This window comes from Empidonax traillii, unplaced genomic scaffold, assembly GCF_003031625.1.
Source record: "Empidonax traillii isolate 1590-97213 ecotype Southwest subspecies unplaced genomic scaffold, ASM303162v1 scaffold496:size689020, whole genome shotgun sequence".
Taxonomy (NCBI): domain Eukaryota; kingdom Metazoa; phylum Chordata; class Aves; order Passeriformes; family Tyrannidae; genus Empidonax; species Empidonax traillii.
This window is the reverse complement of record NW_020955689.1, coordinates 207,317-226,340: the sequence shown is the minus strand read 5'-3', so window position 1 is coordinate 226,340 and position 19,024 is coordinate 207,317. Positions and strand designations below refer to the sequence as shown.

The 19,024-nt window shown below is 40.0% G+C and overlaps 1 protein-coding gene across 1 annotated transcript in view; it reads left to right on the top strand.

Moving 5' to 3' along the window:
• The window catches only part of CNTNAP2 (contactin associated protein like 2), a gene marked incomplete at its 5' end in the record, with an annotated part of 444,129 nt that extends 428,988 nt beyond the window's left edge, over nt 1-15,141 (top strand). Inside the window, 2 exons of the mRNA XM_027896436.1 lie at nt 11,375-11,446; nt 13,188-15,141. Coding sequence (XP_027752237.1) covers nt 11,375-11,446; nt 13,188-13,387 — 272 coding nt within the window. The remainder of the gene's footprint in view (nt 1-11,374; nt 11,447-13,187) is intronic.
• Between the last annotated feature and the right edge of the window lie 3,883 nt (nt 15,142-19,024).

Sequence of the window (19,024 nt, the reverse complement as noted above, 5' to 3'; positions counted from 1 at the left end):
ATTTTTTGTTATTTTACCTATTTAATTTTAAATAGTTCTTAACAAAACATGAGAATTGAGGATGGAGTGTTCAAAAGCAAAAATCAGGAAAATTTTTGTGGGAAATATCAAATGGTTTAAATCTCATTCAGTGACATACTCTGCACTCATCCTGATTCGTATTTTGAGTTAAGCCTATGTTTGTAGCTTTGCTTCTCAAATACTGTGGAACTGAACTTTGAGGATTGAAAAAAGTTGTAGGAGGGAGTCAAAGATAAGTGTCTAAATAGAAAAGGTACACCAGGCGTCAAATGTAATGAATGATCCTGTCAGCTCTAGACTGCAGTGCTGGATCAGACCTTGCAGACAATTAGTAGAAGTTAAGCAGGTTTTGCCTGACAGGTGACCTACATGAAATGTTTGCTTTAAACTCTTTTATGTAGTTACTATGTGGACAGCTCCTGCTAGCTGCAAAACATTTTAGATGCCCTATCAGAGAGGCTAAAGGGAAAATCATAATGACACTCACCAGTCACTTGGCAGTTTACCTTTAGTTCAGGGACCTATCAATAAGAAACCTCGTTTATTTGCTCCCCAGACAAATGAGCTGCACAGCTTCTCGATTCACTGTCTTGCACTTCCTATTAGCCTTAACTTCCTATATATTTCACAGTTACAATATTAATTCTTTTTAAATTTCTTTGTTACTGTAGAAATCCCGCTTCCCTCCACCTCTGGCTGGCATTTTGCCATGCTTCTGGGACATTATCTTAAACCATGATCTTGTTCAGCTTGTGAGTACTCTCACAATGCATAGTCCTTTCCTGTTGCTATGGTGATCCTTTCTTGGTGGTGATGAAGCTCAGGAATTCAACGAATCATTCTTTTCTAGTATGTGACTTTCTAGTGATTTAAAAGAAAAATCAATAATCAAATCCAAGCAGATCATCAATATGGTTTTCCTTCCATCAGTATTATCTCAGTTCATGTCAGACAATCCAATTTGCCTTGGTTACAACAAAAGGGGTGTAGAAAAGGGGCTAAAAAGAGCCTGATCACTGAACATATTATTTAAAAATGACATGTCCTGTCGTGCCTTTACATATTGTCCAAACCCACCAAATTACCTTTCTGGCGTACATTTGAAAAGTTATAATTCCATGCCTGTAACTATATTAGCGTGCACACCTATTACTATTGCATATGTTAAAAAAAAATATAATCATCAAGAGTGTTTTAATATCTCTCAGTACAAATTGGCTAAGATATATGTCACTGATAACTGACACCTTGTTCATTGTAAGAAGCAAACAAAAGCTCAAACATGATTATTTTTGAAGCAAAAGAATTCCACACCCAGAAGAGTCAAGGCACATGTAATAGTTGGCAAACCATGCTTTAGCACCTCTAAGCTGTCATGGTACTATATATCTGCAAGACACATTTACTCTGAGTATGAACAGAACGGCATCTGGAGTATTAGAATGGCATCTAGGGTATTTAACATGGGATTTAGTTAAACCTATATTAGCTTCAACATATTAAGAATTAAATGGAGCGGGATTAAATGCTATATCTGCAATATTCTTCCAAGTGGCGTGACTTTTTTCTGACTGTGCGTATTTAAACCCTAAATGCTCTTTATTTTTTTCTAAAAGGTGAAAGGTCTTACCTTTTAAGAGTCAACAGCTTACTTTGAAACCTATATTGAGCATGTCTGACAGAAATATTGTAGGAAGACGTATACTGCTGTTGTCAAGATTTAAACAGCTGCTTGAAGGATTAACTCCCTTTTTGTTACAAATGCATCCCTCTTCCTTTAACAAGTGATGGTAGGAGAGCTGAATACTGGCCGTATGATCCATTCTCACCTGGTTGGCCAGCTAATTTCTTTGTGAAGTGAAAAACTGCAGTCAACTTCTGGACTAAGAGGAAGTGTCACTCCTGTGTTACTGAGGAAAGTGCTGAAGGTCACCTTCCAGATTCAGATGCTGTCAGCTGGCTTGCCATCTCACCCTTTGATACCCACTGGTACTCACATCTCAGAAGGCAGAGCAGCAGCATCTGAGGAGGAGGCTGTGTCGGATGTGTTCTGGTATGGATGCAGCTAGGAAGATGGGAAATAGCTTTTGTGCTTGTCAAGGGCTTGTTACAAAAGCTGCAGTGGGAAGGAAGGATCAAAGGCATTACTTGCTGAAGGGTGGCAATGCAGCTCTCAAAGTGGTCTTAGGACACAAACACACGAGCAACGTGCTCTTCTCCTGGTCACAGGCACTGAAAGAGTCCTGTACGCATCGGTGAATCCAACAGCAGGAGGACTAAAGTCAGTGGTAATGTGTGACAAGGCATTCATTCTCTCTTTTAAGGGATGGCTGGGTCCCTTCCCCAGGCTTCATCCAAGGGGCAAGAGAGTCCAGGCTGGAGGGGCAGAGGAGGTGCACCACTTTTGTTCGTGATGCAGCCTTACACATTTAAATTTGATCTCCTAGTGTTAGCAAAATTAGAAATAGATATGAAGGTGGTTGCTAGAATAAAATTATACTCCTCCTTTTTTCAAGCATAGTAAACAGGATTAGCTACCTGTACTGCAGTCAGAGAATGTTGTCAGATTCTCTCTTCAGGGTTACTGATTACTCAAGGTGATTTGTTTGTTTTTTTAATTAACATAGCATGCAAACATTGCAAGGCTGTTTGTCTGCCAGTAAGCTAGTTTAATATTTATACAAGAGACCAAGGATGCACTTGCAACCTGCCCTGCGGGCCAACAGGTTCTTCCACTGCCAGATTTTACTCCATTTCTGTGATTGTTTACTCTGCTGAGAGTGACCAGCATCCATCCCCAATGCTCCCAATGTAAATATTTTCTCAGAAGTCCATGGCCTTGACCTGAATTGTTTTCAAACAGGAAGGTGGTATTTTTGTCAGACAGCCAGGGATTAAGTCTAGCAGAACTCCTAGCTCAGTTTCTAAGCACCAAGTGTTTCTTGTGGACAAGAGGGTAAGTGGCAAACATTTAGATGCAACAATTTCTATTTTTTTCCTCCCAGTCGAGCAGCTAGCTAGGAAGAGCATCTGTCTGAAATTTGACACAATCAGTGCTTCATCCTTAAAGGGCTTAATTATGGTGCTTGAATTACTGTAAATCTCTCTATTGATTTGGAATAAAAATGCCTCCCTCAGTCTCTTCTAGTTCCTTCACACAATTATGCATAGCTTTCTCTTATCTTTAAGACTATATAATTTCAATGTGAAATTTCTGACACTCTGTCTAGTGTATCAGACAGCTGACAGACTGCCAAGCTTGTGAATTCTTCTGGCATTCGTTGAGAGACCAGTATTGTAGTTATGTCATAAGCAGTGATTTGCATGTTAATGCTGCTACCTAATGTCAAGACAAGGTGCTAATATTAAAAAGAGAGCCTTTTCCATCCTCTGCAAAGACTGTATTTTTTACACAAGTACTAGTCTTAACTAGAAACATAGGGATGACATAAATTAGAGGGGAAATGGAGTAGAGAAGGAAGCATTTAGGTGCCTGAGCACTTCATGTGACCGCTTTATTTTTCCTTTCCTTAGGCAGAAAAGCACTTTATGCTGTTTTTTTTTTTTAAATTTAAGCTCTCCAATCTGACCCATTTGTTCATCTTCAATCCAAGCTTTTCTCCTTTTTTGTAGCTCTCGTAAGGCTTTTTTGGTATTCTTGATTGTTGGGATGGAATTTTGGGGAGGGGGGGAGCGGTTGGTTTGTTTCTTTCACATATTCCCTCTGGGTCCATTATCAGCGATTAGCTATACACAGCCAGGCTTTGACCAGCACTTAACTCTACTGTTCCTTTGAGAGCACCAAAGCGTTTCATATTCCACATTAATTATAAAAGGAAGTATTTGTGTATCTTCCTTAACAGGCGAAATGTAAGCGCTGCTCATAAAATTTTCATGAAAGTGATAGCTTAGGCCAGCATGACTAACACACTAGCATTTCTTGTCTGAAGTCATAGTGAGACTCAGTGTCAGACAGATGTTACTACCAGGAATTAAAAGACAGGGTTTAGGGTTTTGATAGATGTGGGTGCTCTAATCTGCTGCAGATTGGTTGGAAATTTGGCAGAGCAAATCCTCAGAATAGTACTTTTGAGATGCCACTTGCTGAAGTTCAACCGCAGATAAACAAAACCCGAAAGTGATGCTAAATGTCTGCTCTCCTTTTAAAATAAGGAGAAAAATTCTGCAGTATACAAGTAGTAAATACTAATATTATAAAGTGCCTTGCCTTCCCACTGCTTTTTACAATTACTTGGTTGTGTGCAAAAGAAAATATGAAATGGCCATACAAATGGAGAAGCACGGGAGAATCACCTAACCCATCCCAAAAGACAGTGCAGGAATGTTTTCCCTGTTTTGTATTTCATCCAGGACTGACTGGGGGAGTTCAAGCTGCAAGGATGGATCTCTCAATAAGGCACAAGTTTTTCTGTCCCTTTGCTAGGAAGATTGCTTTTCAAGACGGAAAGAAAAGAATATTGTACTTGCTCTCTTGGTGCAAGCCATTCATAAAACTACATTTCCTTCTCTCCTCGAGAGTATGGACAGCAAATTTCACCTGCGGAAGGAAATTAAAGGGCTGGTAACACACTGATTCAGAAACAGCTATCTTGACCGATTGGGTTGTCAACTCTGGTGTCTAGTGTTGAGAATTTGTATTGTCCCAGTTCATTGGCCAGGGAGCATTCACTTAATTTTCTCCCAGCACAGCTATCGTTCATTGTTGGCTTCCATTGTTCACTCTAAAAATCATGCCTTTTTCACAGAAACATTCGACAACGTTTTTTTCTATAATCTCCACTTACTTTCCCACACTGTCCCAGGCTTTTGCATACAGAAGAGCTGTTCAGATGACAGTGTGTCTATTAAGCCATCATTTCAGAGGATCTTTTACTTTATCCTCATTCCACATTGGAATAAAAAGACAGGATTAGAGAGCCTTCACACCAAAAATGTAAAAACACAGATTTTGTGTTTTCCATCACCTTTGTGCATCTCTCTCTCTCTGAGGAGAACTCACCAGTAGCTGCCATAAAAACCATTTGAGATTCAGCAAAAAATTCTTGGGGAAAAAAATGTAACCTTTTAAAATGTTTTTGATCTAACAGAACATACACATACCTGGTAAAACTTAGTTTAAGTAGTTGGTCCAAATAGCACGAATGCACTGAAGGATTTTTTTGTCAGTAATATTGGATTTCCTCCCTATCCCCCCTAGTCAATAAGGCTGCGAAGGATTAAAGAAGTTAGTGAATTTTGATCCAATATTGAGATTTTCATGTTCCAAGTAATTTGCATTACTGGCAACAGAGAGAAGAAGATGACATTTTTAAAGTGAAAAGCCCTAATTTTTTCTCTAAGCTGCACGTCTGTTCTAGTAGTTACAGAATTGCTATGTGGGTGCACTTTTTCCAATATCCTGTAACTCATACTAAAAAAAAAAATTATTAAGTCTGTGCCTGTAAAGACTTCTTTTTCTGCAAAGACAGAAAAATGGTTCATAGTAGGGGTAAACTTGTAACCCTCTAAAAGTATGATTGAAACATCACTAAAAATTCAAGGAGTGGTGATGGACCCTGCACAGCATGCTGGAACAAAAATTACCTTTTACAAACAATAAGGTTAATAATATCTTCTAAATATTTTGTGTTAGGGTAAGTGTGAGGTTGATTTTTTTTCAATTTGGAGGTGTTTAATATTAAAAATAACTTTAGCCAAATTCTTGGTTTTGTACTTAACCTAATGTCAGTAGGACTTTAAGTCTGTTAACAGAGTATAATCAGAATCTGCTCTCAAATCCCCAGAAAAGCAGGAGTAGGGATAGTTTTCATCCTTACTCAGTTTTCAGCTTGGAGAAGTAGAGGAAAAAAAATAGATGTTTTAATTTAAAAAATAAAAACATGAGAACTTTCAATACAAAGTAGAAGACACATAAAATGCGCATTAAAAGGCACAGCTTTTTTAATACTGCTTCAGATTTTTTTGAATTGATGCAGTTTACTTGTCATGGGAGCTCTTCACAGAGCCAAAATCAGGAGAGCACTGGGTGGGGTGGGTACAGGCTGTGTGACGAGCAAGAAAGGGAGATCTAAGGGTTGTGATGGTCACCTTTGATGAAGGACTGTGTAATGGTCTTGTTTACTCCTGCTCTGTCATTTCTGTGCTTGTGCTTGGAGTTCACTCGTAATCCAGCCCCTTCAGAAAGGGGAATGTGACTGTACATTAATTTCTACAATTAACAGTTAAGAGATTAGTTTCTGTACTTAAAGTCTGTAATGAGGAGTGCTCTCTGATTTCAAACCACGGCAGTAGAGTCTCACGACTGGCAGAGTTGACATAATTTTACATAGTTTTATGGAGAAACAGATTAGTGAATACGCCTGGTGTCCAACACTTTCTTGTAATCCTAACATGTAAGTGAGCATTTTCTCTCACTGCAAGGTCAATTCTTGGATGCCTGGCTGCAAAACAGAATTAGGAAAGGAGTTATAGTTCACATCTTGACTTTTATTTTGTTCTCTTACTGTTCTAATCAAAGTCTTGATTGTTGGGGGTTTTATATACCTTGTGATCACCAGATCCAGTGGTTCTGGTTGCTTCTCTAGTTCGTATTTATGTGAAAATCTAACTGGTCTTAATAATCGGATAATACCTCTCAAAATTGTGGACATCTGTAAAGCTGAAAGGTCAAAGCAGTCTTGCAGCACATTAGTTTTAGGCTCAACACACTCAGTTTTCCAGCATTTCACATGTTTCATCCATTGTGGTTTTTTTCCCACTCTTCCTTTTTAGAGAGAATCTAAACTGTATCTTCCTTTGAAGCATGGTGTATTTTAACTAAGACTTGCCCACTCAGTAAAAAATTCAGTAAAATGTCAACATGAAATTTGCTGTGTACTTCCCACTACTGCTCTCTATCTGAAAAGTCTCCCCATTTGGTTTTGGGTTTCCATTTGCCTTTACTGGGTAGTCTGATGCTCATTTCTCTGTCCACACCCGCCTTCTGAACTACTTTTCTACTTCAAGGTCATTTTGTATTTCAATTTTGTGAATTCGCAAAAGGCTTTTATGTGGGATCTGTTGTAAAAAAATTTCCCTCTGAAAATGGCAGATGCAAAATCACGCCTACTATAATGAAGCAAAACTATAATTCACTCAGCTAAGTCAAGCACATCTGTCACCTTTAACATCTAATCCTAATTGTGGTCTGTTTATCCAGTCCCATTTCCCCTCCCCATTCATTGAGGGCTGCTGTATTGCAGCTGGCTGTGGCAATCACCATGCTGAATGATGGAAGGTCTCCTACTGCATTTTTGTGGTCATCCAAACCTTCAAATGTCATTAAAGTGATGACCAAATCTGGATTTTGTCCACAGTCAGTCTTTAATCACACTTTTAGGTGCTGCAAAGTTTATTTAACCCCATTTACCCTGAGACTAATAACAGAAAGTCGAAAAGTGCAAAACGTAAGTTCAGACTCCGTAGATTTACTCTGTGCTTACTGAAACTCTGTGCTTACTGAAACAGCAGCCCATGAAAGAAGGAGAAAGCAAAGTGTGCTGTGTCCTTTTACATAAGTTAGCTTTGGGATGGTGGTGTTTGAAGCAAACCCAATGACCTGCTGTGGGAAGACAGAGCCCCAAAAACAGCATCCCCAGCTTGGATTCTGGAAGGGAATCAGATGAAGCGGTGTTAGTAAGCCACAGATGAGCTTAGCATTTCCTACTATGGTGCAATCCATCCCTACACCAGCTGTAGGTTTTAGGGAAAGGTCTTTGGTGTGCCCTGACAGCATACTGATGGCTCTGTGCCACAGCTGTGTGAGCAGAGGATTTCAAGCACCTGGTAGAACATTTCTCGGATCAATATGTAGCTGGTTTCCAGGCTAAAATAAAAAGCTCCTTGCCCTATTCCTCATCTTTTCATTCACACAAGTGAGACATTGGCTACTCAGAGCAACCTAGGGAAGACTCAGAAAAAAGCTCCTCAGGTAAAGAAACCTTTCCATTACACTTCCCAAACCAGATGGGAATCAGCTGTTCGAGGGCAACCTTTCCAGACCAGGGTAATAAAGGAAAATTGAATAGCCCTATTCACAGCCTCAGCTAACAAATAGGTAGCATGGTGTGTAGCAAAACTCTTGCATTAACCTCCCCACACTCACCCTACATTCACAACCCACTTGCTGCCCAGAGGGGCTTTGCAGGGTGACTACAGAGAGTAACTGCATCTCTGTGGCATCTTTTTGCTGTGTGAGCGGGTCATGATTTGAAGATGTCAAGGTACAAGAATCAGGCAGTGCAAAAGGGCTTGCAGAGACTTGTAGTTAGAGTTAGTGTCACAGTGATAATGGAAGAATCTGAACAGGAAAGAGAAGTTCCCAGCTGCGACAGAGAAATGAAGGCACACACTTGTCCATCAGCAACTCGCCTGGTGCTTCATTTGCATATTATAGCCATGTGAGCTATTAATTCCACCGTGATTTCCCATGAAACTTGGGAGTCACAATATCAGTTTTATCTGACCAGTCATTTTAAAACATTTTAGGAGTTACTCTTTAGAACCTGAAATACCTGCACTTGGTGCCTATTGGGACAATACTGTGTTAAGCTCACCTTGGAGGGTCAAGGGATGTGCCCACATATGATCTCTTCTATCTAATTGCTGTGGCAGTAATTACCCTTTTGTGGTTCTTAGACCTCTGGTCTGTAGCTATTTCTATGATTTGAGAAGTGACTGCTGCTCTGAAAAATTTCAAGGCAACTTCCCCTTAAAAAATAAAAGTAATCAGATGGGGTTTTTTTCTCCTCTATTCATCTGTAATAATACATTAAGTAAAAAAAAAAAAAAAAAACAAAAAAAAAAAAAGTTACAGATGCTTTTGTAGCAAAATATATTCCATAACCCCACATTTGGTTGAGGCAGTTTTTCAATCAAAAAAACCCAAACAGAATACACAAGAAGGTATTATTCTTGCTGACACAAGGATAATAGAACAAGAATTCATGAACTATGTTGAAAATATCTGCCAACACGGCCACAGGTGTTTTTAAAAAAATAAAAAAAAGATGAATGAAAGTCTAAGATCCTATTTTCATGATACCTTGTTTTCAGAACCAGAACTCCTGGTTCTTCAGCAGTTGCAGCAGGGCACTTAGCACACATGTTCTAGTTTCCTCTTTTGTCAGCGATGAGAGTCGCAGAGTGAATCTCATCTGCTTGTTGACCTAGTGGACAGCTCCTCCTGAGTGCGTAAGATGACCAGGTTCAATGGAAAGCAGTTTTGGATGGAGCCACTGGATCCAGTCCTCCTAGCAGCTCTCACACGAGATCAAGGATGCAGCTTCACATCCTGCTTCATGCTCTTCATTATCCTGCAGTGCACTTCCGTGGCTATTGAACGTCATAAGCTGTGCTCTTCCATCTGTCAGGAATCCCTTGGAGCATAGCCGTTGTGATGTGGCAGCTCAGGAGGGATCATGCTGCCACGAACAGCAGCTTTTCTCTTTCTTCACAGTTCACTGGTGCTGTGGTCCTTGAAATAACCTCTTAAAAGAAGATAAAACATTGTATTCAGTTGTAAGGGAAGAAGGAACTCTGACCATTGCCAATATTCAGATTTCTTGTGTGAGGACACGAGACACCAACTCTCAAACAAGTGGCAAGTCGTAGGACTTGTTAACTGCCTGTGGTACTGCTCCTATAGAAAGGGGACTCCCTTTGGTTTAGAATGGCAGAGAGCAATTAGGGCAGTTTTAAAACTGGGATTTATTTTCCCAGTGCCAGCCCTTCACTTTTAGCACTGCAAGGGTATGATTATGGACCCTGTGCCAAAATGTCTTCATCAGTGGTTCTGCACAGTTCTCTGGAGAAAAATCCACTGATACAGAACTAGGTATTTTTTATTTATGTTTTACAATTTATAGCCTGGTTTGTTTCAGAGAGGTGCAGAAGAAGGCAGAGCACCAACAAATGTCAAAGGCACAAGTGCAGCTGGTAAAAACTGCTGGACAAGCCCCCTCCACTGAGCTCTGAGAAATGCTGTCCTGTTTGCCCCACAGGCAACCAGCCAAAAACTGGCTGCTGAACACACAGCTGGTTCAACTCTCTCCCAGAGTAGGCACACAGAAGGCTACTCTAGCCCCAAACCTCTTTTCAGGCCATGTGGCAAGCTGAAGCCATTCATTCTTTTGTGCAGCTGCTTTACAATACAAAAGGAACTTTATTATGGATTTTACTCCATACTAACAGAAAGCGAGTTGAATTCCCTTAGCCAGTTTTTGGGTATACTGAATGCATCTCTGGTTTGTAAAGGAAACTGATTATTTTGATATCATATCACCTAATCCATCAAGCAAGAAAATACAGTGTGGTTTTACATGCTACCCTAAGAAGCAATTAATATCCTTCATTATTTTAACTTTCTCCAGTTAAGCACTTCTAACAGCATATTCTCTATTTCAAAATCAATGCCATAGTCCAGTGGCAAAGAAGGAAATTATTCCAGTGGCTCATCTAGCTCCCTGGGCTTGGTTATCATTGCAGCGTCTAGGTGCTATGTCTAACTACAAAGAAAATGCTTATGATAGGTTTAATTTATGAGATTACCTTTGGAAAGCCTCTGTGGTGTTTTCTGGAGTTCAAAGCCAAGGCCACCACCCAAATTCTACTTTAAACCTGTACTGATTCCTTCATCCAGTTCTAGCTGCAAGGACAACTTTTTAGGCCACTGGCAGATGATCACTGATACATCTGACTGTTTCCTCTCCTCGTTTATCTGCTGGAGGCTCTCCTGCCTGCCATGCCTCAGCTCCTCCAGCTCACAGTTTTGCTTCTCAGCTCCAAAACACCTCCAGCCGTGGCTAAGCTGACACACTTGGCTTTCTCCTGGAGTAGCGAAGGTGCTGGCACGTGCTCCTTTGTTTAACTGCTCTGTGGCTCTGACCAACAGAAGATGCAGCCCCTCTCTTACCTTGGGCTGTGCAGCAGCAAAAGGGATTCCAGTTGTTCTTTCAAAGAGCTTGCAGTTTTACACAATGGTGGTCACAGAATTCTGGAGACTTTTGAAGTATAGACCAACAAAATGCCGTCCTGTATTAACAGCAATGCTTACCAAGAGTAACTCTTTAAGTTTAATTTTATTTTTGTTAAGAGGAGGAAGCAAGTCATTCTGAGGGATTAGTTAATAGTGAAAGAATTTTTTTTCTTTTACTCTTTTAGATATTTATTTAGATAAATATCTAGGGATCACAATTCTTTTTTAATTGTATCTGAGGATGTTGGATGTATTTCTGAACTTCATAGAGAGGTTTCACTGCTATTTCAACATCAATCTTTATTTCTCTATCTACAGCGAGTGCTGATTTCCCATACAACGGTCAAGCTATAGGAGATGGAGTTAACAGGAACTCTGCTATTATTGGAGGTAAGAAAGCCATCTACTTTTCTAATGTACTTTGCAGTATGACTCTGGTGGCTGAATTGCTGTTAGTAAAATACTCAAGGTGTCTGCTAAGAGGCGACTGTGGGAAAATGACACCTGAACAAAGTTAATCAATGTTTGCGTAAGTCTGTTCAGACCCATTGTCGTAGTGAATAGTTTCTTCTTGCTTAATTTGTCCCCTCAGATTCAGTTTTAAGCAAATTAAAATACTGATATTCATAATCCACATATCCCCATCCATGTGGGGAGCAACTTTGTAGTAGTTACTTGTGTTAACAGAGTAATTGATTTATATGAAATAGCAAGGATGCTTTTCCAGCTACAGCAGAATCAGCATAAATCTATGTCAAACACTATTTGCTCTGCCCTTGACAAAAATCCCTTGTGATCTTGCATTCTCTTTTTAGGGCCCAAGTTCTGCCATAACTTACATGCCAGATTTCCATTCGGTGTTATAGGTGACATTAAGTAATACCAGAACTGGAACTGTGAATCAGCATTCCACTGAAAATATTCTGGCCAGATGCTGCCTGAAATAAGGGTCTTGATTAATTTTATGCACACATGCAATTTGCTCTTTCCTGTCCCACAGTGTGGAAGTGTTGCACTGTAACTATCCCGGGAAAACTTTGCCATTTCATCCAATTCTGAAGGCATATATAAAAAAAGAATAAATTAAAGATCAGTCTACTAGCTTTCAGTCAGTTCTAAATACATATAAAATGATATACTGATGGTGGATTTTGCCATGTAAGGAAACACTGAGTATATTACTACATATTAATAGAATTTCTTGATTCTTTTCCATGGCCCCCTCAAGGGTCTATGTTTCCATATCCAGGTTTAGATTAGTTGCTTTAGTTTTGATTTGCTATATTATTTTTCCTTTCTAATTTGTATTTTGATTATTACTTATAAATTTTCCTCAATATTTTGAAAGTTCACAATACCAGAAGGATACCATTGCATTCCTCAGAAAAATTCATGCCACACCTGAACAACCTGTTTGTCCAATGCATCAGTTAATGTAAAGTGCCATAACATAATTCTGGCTGATTACGATTTTTTTTTAAACTGACAGTTTTATAATATCTTCATCCTTGAAGATTTTCATGCCTGTAGAAAATGGCCAAAAAAGAAACAGTGTTGTTTTATCACATAGACACCTATGCCTGGCAGCATAACATTCATGACACTTTTCCATAACAGGGTTGAACCCCAAACAGACCATTGCAGGGAGAGCAATTAAGGGTAGAACTGATGATAAAGCAGTTACATCTGCAATTATGTGGAGCCAGTCCTCCAAAAGTGAGCCAAGCCAATTTTCAGGACATGTTGAGGAACTATGATAGGTCTTTACAGCCACTGACTAGAAAGTATACATCAGTGACTCATCTTCAAAGAGTTGCCCTGGCTGTGACACATCACCATTTCACCCCACTGATTTGGGAGGGCTCAGCACCCTCTGCCTCATAGTCAGAAAAGTTCAGATCTGTAAGTGGGTATTAATGTTGAAGTTTACCTATGGGATGAAAGACACTAGCAGACTTCATTGAGTAACATTTTGCATACAGCAAAAACTGTGTATAAATATCAGAGCAGTGGAAACTAAGTGACTGGGCAGTTGGGTGACGCCTCACTGCCGAGTTTTGGGATCCTTTCTTTGCGTCCAAGTCTGTAGCCGGTCTCACCAGCATCATCTCTTCTTTCCTGCTGTGTGTAGGCGTCATCGCAGTGGTGATCTTCACCATCCTCTGCACCTTGGTGTTCCTGATCCGCTACATGTTTCGCCACAAGGGAACCTATCACACCAACGAGGCCAAAGGGGCAGAGTCAGCCGAGAGCGCCGACGCCGCCATCATGAACAATGACCCCAACTTCACGGAGACCATAGACGAGAGCAAAAAGGAATGGCTTATCTAAGCCTGCGGGGAGGGGGCCTGGGGTGGGATATGAGCTGGGCCAGGGTGGGACTGGGATGACTCTTGCAGTGGAGAGAGAACACTCTGTGTTGGACGCTTGAGCACACATAGGGTAAAAAGATCAGCACAACTGGTGGAGCAAGTGACAGGAAAATACCACTGAGACTGGAGAAAAAAAAAAATAGTATCTCAAGCATTTAAGAAAAAAAATATTTTTTAATATTTATTTACAGCAAATTGCCCCTTCTGTATCCAAACAACTACGACAAAGAGCAGTTTTGCAGCTTCAGCACTGGTTAAAATTTTCAGTAATACCTGTCTATTTCTCTGTGTGTTTAGAGATGTTCTGGGTACTTGTGACAAGAAACGGGGCTGGTTTTTTACATTTTTTAAAAGCTGTTTAAAATGTGGGTAGTTCTGTCCTGACAGCAAGTGGCAGTCCTTTCTTCCCAGCATTGTGTTCCTTCATGGCTGACCACTTTCTCACACACTGCCCTCAGCCCCACACCTTGACCATAAGACCATTCATTTTAGTGGTGTTGATCAGGGGGGTTCGGGGCTGGGGGTGGGACAGGGGCGTGAGGACTAAGGCAAATCTTACTCACCAGTGTCTCAACACATCATCAACCCATGTCATCCCTGGCAGGACCCACCTTCTTGACCCAGGCACTTTGTGGATTGCGTGCAATTGTCATCAACAATGTAAAAATATTTTTATTACGACTACTATTACTACTAGAGAGGACGACCGTAAAGCACAGGAAGCTGTAGGTGGTTTTTTTTATTATTATTTTGTTGGTCTCTGAGGGAGGATGATGCTGTGTGAGTCTGTAGACCTAATCTGTTCCTGTATCTTTGGCTGTGGCACTGGTGACCTGAGGCATGTGCCAGTTAAACTTGGCTCTGCCTGTGGCATCTTGGCATATACTGTACACTGTAGTAGGGAATTAGAGCCGGTCTTTGCTTCTGTTTCTTCTTAATAGACTGTCATAGAATAATTAGTACAGGTCTAGTCCATGCATTTAAACACACAGGCTTCACATCATACTTTTTTCCCAACTCAAGAGTAGCAAGTTATTCCTTAAATCCCTTGTTTCAGTCCCTTTGCAAGGAAAGCCTTTGCTGCCAGTGTTTGCACAGTCAGGAAGGTGAGGCGAAGGAGGCTTGGAAACTCTGCCACCAGAGCACATGAGAAACACACAGCACACAAGGCAGAGTTACTTCTCAGCACAGAGATTTGCCTGAACTATTTTACTGTCTTTGTAAGGCATTTTTAAAAATAGCAAGGCCAAGTACAACAATGCATCCCATTTTCCCTGTCAGACCACAGAAGTTGCAGGTGTTGCCTGAGCAGCAGGCAGGCAGCTAGTAGGAAAGGCAGAAGGGCAGCCTGAAGACCTAATATCCTTTGGTGGCAATAACAAAGCTTTAGTTTGCCCTCTGTAGAGGAGAGTGGTTCTCCTGTGGTCTGAAGGAATTTAAGGCCTTAATGGGCAGGTATTGCAGCAGAACAGAATGACAGAATGAATACACTGCAGGACAATTGCCATGTGTTAAAAGAACAGAAACAATACCAAGAATTTCCTCTTAAAAGTTTCTATGCTTGTGACAGTCCTAGATTTGCTTTATCTTTAATATTGCTGAGTTTAGTATGCACAGATTTAACCCATTTTTCTGTACAAGAAAGTTTATTTTTCACCTAAATGTGCAGTCTACTACACTTCCATTATTCTGGTTGATGCTTTAAAATGAAAAGAAAAAAAAAAAAAAAGAAAAAAAATCATGTAGAGGAAAGAAAAAAGAAAATATTGGAGTCTTATCAGACAAGAAATTGATAAGCACAGTTTGGCAGACAGACAAGGCCAGATACTTTGGGTTTCAAGGATGGTAAAGTCCTTTTCTGAATTCATTGAACATAGATATGAGCAAATCAAACCCATTAATTTCTTCCATTTGTGAATTTGGAATTAGCATACAAAGAAGTTGCCAGTTTCAAAAAAAATTACTGTTTCTCAGGTAAGATGTGGCAGAGAGCTTCAGGTAGGCGTAAAAATTACCTCTGTCACTCTTGTGCTCTGCAGTGTTTTGCCTTGCCTCCAGTATTAACCTCTCCCTCTTTTGTCTGTAATCAAGCAGATGAGCCCTTATTCTTGTTTAATTATGGGTGTAAGATAAGTCCTCACTCCTTGGAGAATATCAGCAGGGCATGAATCTACCTTGCACCACTATTCAGCAAACTACGTAGCAATATGTCTTTGTAGGATTGAAAAGACATATGTCTTTGTAGGATTGAAAAGGCATTATCTTTTCTATATTACTTTATATTTAATTTGATTTTAGTGGTATTTTAGTCCACTCTGAAAAACATCCTTGCCTGCAACTTGAAATTACCAAGAGAAGTGAATAGAGTTTGCACAAATTGGGATTTGGTTTGAATAAAAAAAAAGTTACTAATCTGAATTTAGTGTCTGTGAGGAAGATCAGACTTAGATATCCTGAGAGACTAGAGTTCTCTGCTGTTTTAAGTGGGAGAGACAGATTTCACAGCCATAGTTCGAGTTTGCCAAATGGCTCAGCATGGCATTAGAAGGGAAAGATGGCTCGGTCTCCGTGTCTAACCAAGTCCTTTGCAAAGCAGGGGACAATTGTCTCTGGGTTGTGGTAGTGAGGCCTGTGACATCTATTCACTGAATTTTCTAAAAGATTACCAGCTAATCTTCCACAAACCTGAAAGCAAGAATTTCTGGAAAATAACCTTTGACCATTGCATAAGCAATAGTTATAAATTAGTGTCTTAAATTAAAAAAAACAGGGTTTAAATTTCTGAAACCAAGTCACAAGCATTTGTACCTCTCCACAGACTGGACACACTATGGACCTTTGGAAAGTTTCCTTTTCTGACATGTGAAATTAATTAGTGCTCTGTTAAAATGTTGGTAATCTTCACTCTTGTCTTATTTTCGCGATTCAGTCACTTTCATGATTCTAGAAGCTTTCAATTATTAGAATTCTTGTTTCTTCTTAAACTGGACCTTGGACATTATATTATCAATTAGCAGCTGGTCTCTGTATGTTTGGTGACTTTAGGTGAATTCCTGCCTGTCTGCTTTGTATTTCATTTCTGAGAATGGTATATGTTTAATTATAGGCAGTGGACATTCCGCAGCCTGGCAGTGAAGCAGGAGCAGGCTCAGAGAATTAGTCTGTGTATTTTGCTAGCACTATATCTATTCTGAGGATTTCTTCCTCTGCAAACCTGTCACTGAAGGCTGAAATAACATCCACAGTTTCTTTCACCCACTCTTACTTGTGCCAAAAATCCACGTTGTTTAACAGGTGCTATCCTTACACCTGTAGTGGGAAAATCTGTTGGAGGGGAGAGTGGGTCCTGCTTTTATAAAACTCTGTACGTTCCCCAAAGAATATTAAAATAATTGGTCTTTTAATACCTGTTTTTTAGCTCTTTCACCTATTTGAACTGTGCAGAAAAATGTAGCTTCTTGTACTGGTTTGGGAACCGAAGTGTCCCAGTTGTGTTTCTAAAATGTTCACTCCTGATTCCACAGGAAACAACGACAAAACTGCCACCAGCAGTGGAGAGAACAAAACTAGGATGGCGATTAGGGCTCTTAGTGTTAGTGAAATAATGTAAGCAATACTTTGGATTCTCATTCACAACACAATGCAGACCACCAGGTAATGAGACATGGAGCTCCAAAGAGCTGTAACAGTGGAGAACTTATTTCCATGTCAACCCAGCCTCAAGGGAAGTCTGCAATCCAGTCTGGCGGTTTTGAATCAAGCCTTTCACACACTACTTATTCCATATTTACTGATAGAAAATTCAGATGTATTAAATAGGCATATGTATCTTTAATTGGTACTGGAGCATTTCTGCTTTGTATTTTTTGTGTCTTAAACGATACCTGTACCTTTTATATCTCTTCTAGCAGTTATCACTTGAAAGGTATGGCAGCATTTTAATATCATGCTCTAGGGATCATGATATATGTGAAAGGATAGTCATCATAAATAATTCAGTAAGACTGCTGAAGCAGTGGTGTATACATGTAAGTTAATTGTACCGATAAAAATTCAGTATAATTAAAACAGTGTCCTTTAATAACAGGTGCATCTGATTTTCAGGGTATCTGTTGAAATGTGAAGCTATCTCAGTTTGACAAGCAATAGCTCTTAATATGGTTTCTCACATGAATGATTTTACACTCCATCAAGCATGGTCATCCTGAAAGGGTGTCATTTTTTAAAAGTGAAATCTAAATTATGTTAATCAGATGTCATTGTCCATCCTAGAGAAATTAAAGAAACCTTGCCTTCTAAAAGCAACAGCATGTAAATTAGAATGAAAGAAGGACAACGTGTTTGTATGCATTGTATCTTCTGTGAATGTTTTTCCTTTTAACTAAAGCTCTATTAGAAACCAGATCAGTAAATAACGAGGGGGCGGGGTGGAGGGGGGAAACGACGTTTTAAATGGTTTTAATCACCCTAACAGCTGTTTCCTCATGCTTTGTGTATTCTGGTCAATGTCTGAACTTTTGCCTTCTCTAGTACCAGGAAATCAATTTGGAAAGGACAGAAGTTGGAAAGGCCTCTTGAAAAAGACCCACACTACATGAAAAAAAGGGACTTCAGAATGCAGTTCTACATAAGAAGAGAGGGTGCTAAAACTAGGGTAGATTTATTGAAGTAATATGTTCCTCTTGCATCAGGGTTACGTGTTGTGGAGTGTACGTCTGTACTTGTTGAGGTGGGCTGAGTTTCTGAGAGCAGGGTTTGGATGAAAATTAAATGACTGCCTTTCTGCATTCTTTGCGTTTCTGATCCCTTCGCAGGTAGCACCAAGCAGTCTGCTATCCATTCTGCTCACATTTGTTATTGCAGCTTCACAAGGGTTACATACCACAAGTGACTGAGTGTGGGTTGTTTGTCTTCCTTAACTCTGTCCTTTCTGCTATGAATGAGAGCCTTTTATTGAAACCAACAAGAAAAATGTACGCCCAGTGCAACAGACTTGTGTCTGTTCCTTTTAATAAACTACCTTATCAGGCTTTAAAACATTTTTTATGACATGAAGCATTTTATAAAAGGATTATGTTAAATGCACTAGAATGGGAGAGTGTGAAATCTAGGCAAAGAAACATCAGTGCAACAACCACCTAAGTCAGAGGGACTGTGCTTGTCCCACGCTGTTTTTCTGTCTCCAGTGTGAATTGCCTTAACTACCCACCAAATCTCTGGATCCATCCAAGACCTTAACTTACTTTGTGGAATATAATAGTGGCAAAGTCCTGATGTGATGCCACGTTTTGACTGTTCATTTTTACTGACTGCTGTAACCCCTAGAAGGAGAGCCACACTTTATACAGGAATTTTTTTCGTTTATAGAGAAAAGCTCTAGAACAAAGAGATGGGGGTGAAGGTTCAAGTGTAAAGTGATACTTGAACGCTGTGGCACGAAGTCCTTGCTTCTTGCTCTCACCACATGTGTCTCACTGCAGCCAGAAGCGTGTGGGTGTGCACATGCACCTCTAAAACCTAAGGCTATTCAGGATGTGATGTCTGCACCACTCGGGTAATTACTGCCATAATGTGGGTGGATGAGATACCAAACTTG